The 5,282-nt window shown below is 42.6% G+C and overlaps 1 protein-coding gene and 1 long non-coding RNA gene across 2 annotated transcripts; both read left to right on the forward strand.

The window, feature by feature from the left end:
* Positions 1-266: 266 nt before the first annotated feature.
* LOC115546785 (uncharacterized) lies at positions 267-1,163 on the forward strand. Its single transcript, XR_003977271.1, has 3 exons — positions 267-301; positions 477-540; positions 725-1,163. It is a non-coding gene; the product is annotated as an uncharacterized LOC115546785 (long non-coding RNA).
* A 112-nt stretch (positions 1,164-1,275) lies between these two features.
* On the forward strand, positions 1,276-3,607 carry LOC115546640 (NLR family CARD domain-containing protein 3-like). The gene is made up of 4 exons (XM_030360271.1): positions 1,276-1,282; positions 2,323-2,402; positions 2,789-3,231; positions 3,583-3,607. Exons 1-4 carry the CDS (start codon positions 1,276-1,278, stop codon positions 3,593-3,595), a joined length of 543 nt encoding a protein of 180 aa, XP_030216131.1. The 3' UTR covers positions 3,596-3,607.
* The last annotated feature ends 1,675 nt before the right edge of the window (positions 3,608-5,282 follow it).

Consider the following 5,282-nt stretch of genomic DNA (forward strand, 5'->3'; position numbering starts at 1 on the left):
AGGCAGGAGAGAGCAGACTCCCCTGGACCCAGCTGTGTCTCCATGAAGAGTGACTGGTCTATGGATTATCCTGTTGACTTTAAAGATGGAAATCAGTCTATTGAAAAGAGGTGAGGATTTATCAGATATAATAAAGATACAGATTCTATCAAATGTCCATAAAACCTGGTTCTTGTTTTTCTAGAAGAGTTCAGCAGCAGAGAGCAGACTCCCCTGGACCCATATGTGTCTCCATGAAGAGTGACCGGTCTATGGATCATCCTCATAACTTTAAAGATGGACGCCCCTCCAGAGAGGAGAGGTAGGAGTTTCGAACAGACAAGTTGGTTGTTACCTACTGATACTGATGTTTACAGATCAGGAAAAAACAATAGTGTGTGTGTGTGTGTGTGTGTGTGTGTGTGTGTGTGTGTGTGTGTGTGTGTGTGTGTGTGTGTTTGTGTGTGTGTGTGTGTGTGTTTGTGTGTTCCCCACAGGCCACACCAGAAGAGTTCAAATGTTACCAGGTCTGTACAGAATAATCAAACAGAGCTGATCAAGGTGTGTAAATGTCCAACAAGACATTTAACTTAAGCTATACATGAACATCAGAAAGCATCTCTTGTGGAGCTCATAGTCTCCAGGCTTCCCTCTTTAGACCAGCTGACGTGATTCCAGGACAGATGCTTCTGATGTCCTCAGTAAGTTCAGAGTAAAGTTCTCCTTGATGTTTTTTCTGTTCCAGAGGGCTGAGGAGAACGCACACGCTTTTCTAGACAAGGAGATGAAGAAGCTCTGGAGGGATCTCTTCTCAGATTACCCACAATGCTCAGAAAGTCAGAGGGAGGAGGAGGAGTTGGGTGGTAAGAATGAGGAGCAGAAGAGGCGTGCCATAGAGGGAGTGGTGGACATCACAAAGCTCTGCCTGATGGAGATGAACCAGGAGGAACTGGCCGAGAAACTGTGGGGCGGTAAGAGACTCTATTTTTTAATTGCAGAAGAGACTCTTATCCTGAAGACAGAATGAATAATTATTTCAAAGAGCAGTATGAGACTCTTATTTGTTCTGTTCAGACTAAATGACATGCTGTAATATTTTTCACATTCCTATGAAGGGTTATTGTGGGGCATCAGGTTAAATGGATTGATCCAGATATATTGGGTTAATGTGGGTGTATAAGGTTAAATGGTTTGATCCAGAAATGTAGGGTTAATGTGGGTGTATAAGGCTAAATGGATTGATCCAGATATATTGGGTTAATGTGGGTGTATAAGGTTAAATGGATTGATCCAGATATGTCGGGTTATTGTGCGTCCATCATGTTAAAGAATTTTAAACAATAAACTGCAATTCAACACCATAACTACTCAGTGGAAAAGATGCAGCACTATCTTGTTGCAGTATCAATTCACTTTTTACTTATTCACTATCATTCTTATCATTAGACCAATCATTTTGCTTTGGAAATAAAAAACACAATTATGAATAAATTATCCATTCCTTGTTACGACCTGCTTCTTGAACCACAAGTAATGAAGCCAATAAATATGATGAAGTTTTACAGGAAATATTGGCCTGCTTCCACTGATGTCACCATCCACTAACGGATTTTCTGTTCATTCTCATTTAGGATCTGCTGCTGTCGAGTGCCAACATAAAATCAAGTCTCATTTGAAGAAGAAATTCCGGCATGTGTTTGAGGGACTCCCTAAAGCAGGAAAGAAGACAGATCTGAATGACTTCTTCACAGAGATCTTCATCACAGAGAGAGGCATTGGAGAAGTCAACAAGGAACATGAGGTCAGACTGATTGAAACAGCTTCCAGGAAACCAGCCATGGAGGAAACACCAATCAAATGTGAAGACATCTTTAAACCCTTACCTGGAAAAGATCAACAAATCAGGACAATAATGACAACTGGAGTGGCCGGCATTGGTAAAACCGTCTTAACACACAAGTTCAAGGTTCCAAGTTGTCTTCATCTTGGATGGTCTGGATGAGTGTCGACTTCCTCTGGACTTCCAGAACAACCCGATCTGGACTGCTGTCACAAAGTCCAACTCGGTAGACGTGCTGCTGACCAACCTCATCAGGGGCGACCTGCTTCCCTCCGCTCGCATCTGGATAACCACACGCCCTGCGGCGGCCAATCAGATCCCTGCTGAGTGTGTTGACATGGTGACAGAGGTGAGAGGGTTCACCGACCCACAAAAAGCAGAGTACTTCAGAAAAAGATTCAAAGAGGAGACACTGGCCAACAAAATCATCTCCCACATCAAGAAATCACGAAGCCTCCACATCATGTGTCACATCCCAGTCTTCTGTTGGATCACTGCTACAGTTCTGGAGGACATCTTCAAAGAAAAACAGATAAAAGAGACGCCCAAGACGGTGACTCAGATGTACATCCACTTCATGAGGGTCCTGTCAATACAGGGGGACAGGAAGTATCATAGGAGTGCTGAAACAGATTCAGACTGGAGCTCAGAGAGCAGGGAGATCATTGTTTCTCTAGGAAAACTGGCTTTTAACCAGCTGGAGAAAGGAAACCTGATCTTCTACGAGGCAGACCTGGCAGAGTTTCACATCGATATCAAAGCAGCCTCAGTGTACTCAGGAGTGTTCACCCAGATCTTTAAAGAGGAGTGTGGGCTGTACCAGACCAGGGTCTTCTGCTTTGTCCATCTGAGCATACAGGAGTTTCTGGCTGCCCTTTATGTCTTTCTGTCCTCATCGATACTGGCATCAATCTGCTCTCAGAAGTACCACCCAACTCTTGGGAAGATAAACTCCTCCTTCTCTACCAGAATGGTGTGGACAAGGCCTTACAGAGTGAGAACGGACAACTGGACTTGTTCCTCCGCTTCCTCCTGGGCCTCTCTCTGGAGACCAATCAGATTGTCCTACGAGGTCTGCTGGGACAGACAGGAAATAGCTCACTGACCAATACAGAAACAGTGTCTTACATCAAGGAGAAGATAAAAGGAGATCTATCTTCAGAGAGAAGCATCAATCTGTTCCACTGTCTGAATGAGCTGAACGACCGTTCTCTAGTGAAGGAGATCGAACAGTACCTGACATCATCGAGTCTCTCCGGAGAATCTCTCTCTCCTGCTCAATTGTCTGCTCTGGCCTTCATCCTAGTGACATCAGAAGAGGAGCTGGACGTGTTTGACCTGAAGAAATACTCTGCTTCAGAGGAGGGTCTTCTGAGGCTGCTGCCAGTGGTCAAAGCCTCCAAAACATCTCTGTAGGTTCACTAATAACACGTATTACAATACACAATATAAATATAACTGGAATATAAGGTTAAAATAATAATAATAATAATAAAGAAAATACATTTTACATTGAATATATATGAAAATGTATACATCTAATTATTTGGTAATTTTTGGTAAACTAATAACATTCTTCATTATGGAATAACTTTAAGAGATTTCTGTTATTTTGATCGCAGTTACTGACATGTTCTATTTATCGTGTATAAAGGCTGAATAGCTGTCATCTGTCAGAGAGATGCTGTGAAGCTCTGACCTCAGTTCTCAGCTCCAACTCCTCTAGTCTGAGAGAGCTGGACCTGAGTACCAATGATCTGCAGGATTCAGGAGTGAAGCTGCTCTCTGCTGAACTGGGGAGTCCACACTGTACACTGGAAACTCTCAGGTCAGTTTTACTCAATGTGCAAACAGTTACAAATAAATGTTCAAAGTCAGACTTATATAACTCAGCTTATATCTCAGTACCTCTTATGACCACATTCATGCCTTTCATATCATATAAAGGCTACCCCTTGTTGTTGAGGTGGATATTCTAATCCATCCATATGCTTGCAAATCTTTAATTATAAATATAAACCCAAAATATACCGATAGTGTCCCCTGTATACAGGACGTTGATGGTTGAGAGCAGGGTGAAATATAGGGGTGCCCAACCAGTCGATCGCGGTCTACCAGTAGACCGCCGATAGATCCCAAGTCGACCGCGAGGGGTGAAGAAAAAAAAAAGAAAAGTAAAAAAAAAGAATAATAAACTTGCGCGGGACATATACGCGCGGTAGCGCATGCGCTGTCAACAGTAGTTGAACGCCGTCAAAAGTAGTTACGCAGTCCTAAACATTGGCATGGCTGAGGGGAAACGAGTAAAGACCTACCATTTTCACCCTGAGTGGGAGGAAGATAATATTGATTATTGTTGAGAAGACGCCGTGTGCAGACGGAATGAAAAGGTAGGTTTGCAATGTTGACACTAGGCTGGTAGATCTCGGGAGGTTGGCTACTTGAAAAGTAGATCTTGGGTCAAAAAAGGTTGGGCACCCCTGTTGTAAACACTTTAACTGCACTTGCGCTCAGCAGTTCTCTGATCGCGAGAGCAACAATAAAGCCTGTGAGGCAGAAACGATTCATTGAGCACGCACGTAAAATGAAGCAGAACACAACTGACACCCCTGCACCCACAAATGCTCTCTTTGCTCTCATGCTCACTAACTGTTTTACTGCTCGCTCTGATATTTTTCTCCTCTCAACACAATGTACATAATATTGGAATAAAAATTCTCATACAAAAAATCTAGATTCACTAATAACATGTATTACAATACAATACACAATATACTACAATAAATGTCATATTAATATACAAATGGCTTTTCAAACCCTGCAAAATAACTATTAAATACCATACATTTTACACCCAATATACAATAAGATAAGGATCTAATGTATTGACTAATATATTTTTGTTAAATTCTTAAAACATCTCTTATTTTGTTTGAAGGCTGAACAGCTGTTATCTGTCAGAGAGATGCTGTGAAGCTCTGGCCTCAGTTCTCAGCTCCAACTCCTCTAGTCTGAGAGAGCTGGACCTGAGTACCAATGATCTGCAGGATTCAGGAGTGAAGCTGCTCTCTGCTGGACTGGGGAGTCCACACTGTACACTGGAAACTCTCAGGTCAGTTATCACCCTCTTCAAACGGGTTATTCTAGCTTCCAGTAAGTGCTGCTACTGCCTGATGCATTTCTGTTCCTCTTTTCCCTGCTGACAAAACACTCCCTGGTTCTACACAATGTTAGAATCTGTGAAGTAACGGTCTTAGCGTACCAAACACAGCAGACTTCTCCTGACTCTAACCAAACAATACCTCATTGAGTTGTAGCTATTGAGAAAGGAGCATTTGTTTAAGATCCTGTCACATCCAAGTGAAGGAAGTTCTGCTGTCTGTGATGATGTCATCTCCCCACTTCCTCTTCCTGTTCTCAGACAGGGTGACACAGCTTTGTCTCCATGAAGTATCAATAAAGC

The sequence above is a fragment of the Gadus morhua genome, chromosome 7, assembly GCF_902167405.1.
Source record: "Gadus morhua chromosome 7, gadMor3.0, whole genome shotgun sequence".
Lineage (NCBI taxonomy): Eukaryota > Metazoa > Chordata > Actinopteri > Gadiformes > Gadidae > Gadus > Gadus morhua.

Excerpts from the sequence above, each read along its gene's own strand:
- LOC115546640 (XM_030360271.1), top strand. Across the intron at positions 2,403-2,788 it reads TGTACATCCACTTCATGAGG|AATGGTGTGGACAAGGCCTT; the intron begins GTCCTGTCAATA and ends CTTCTCTACCAG.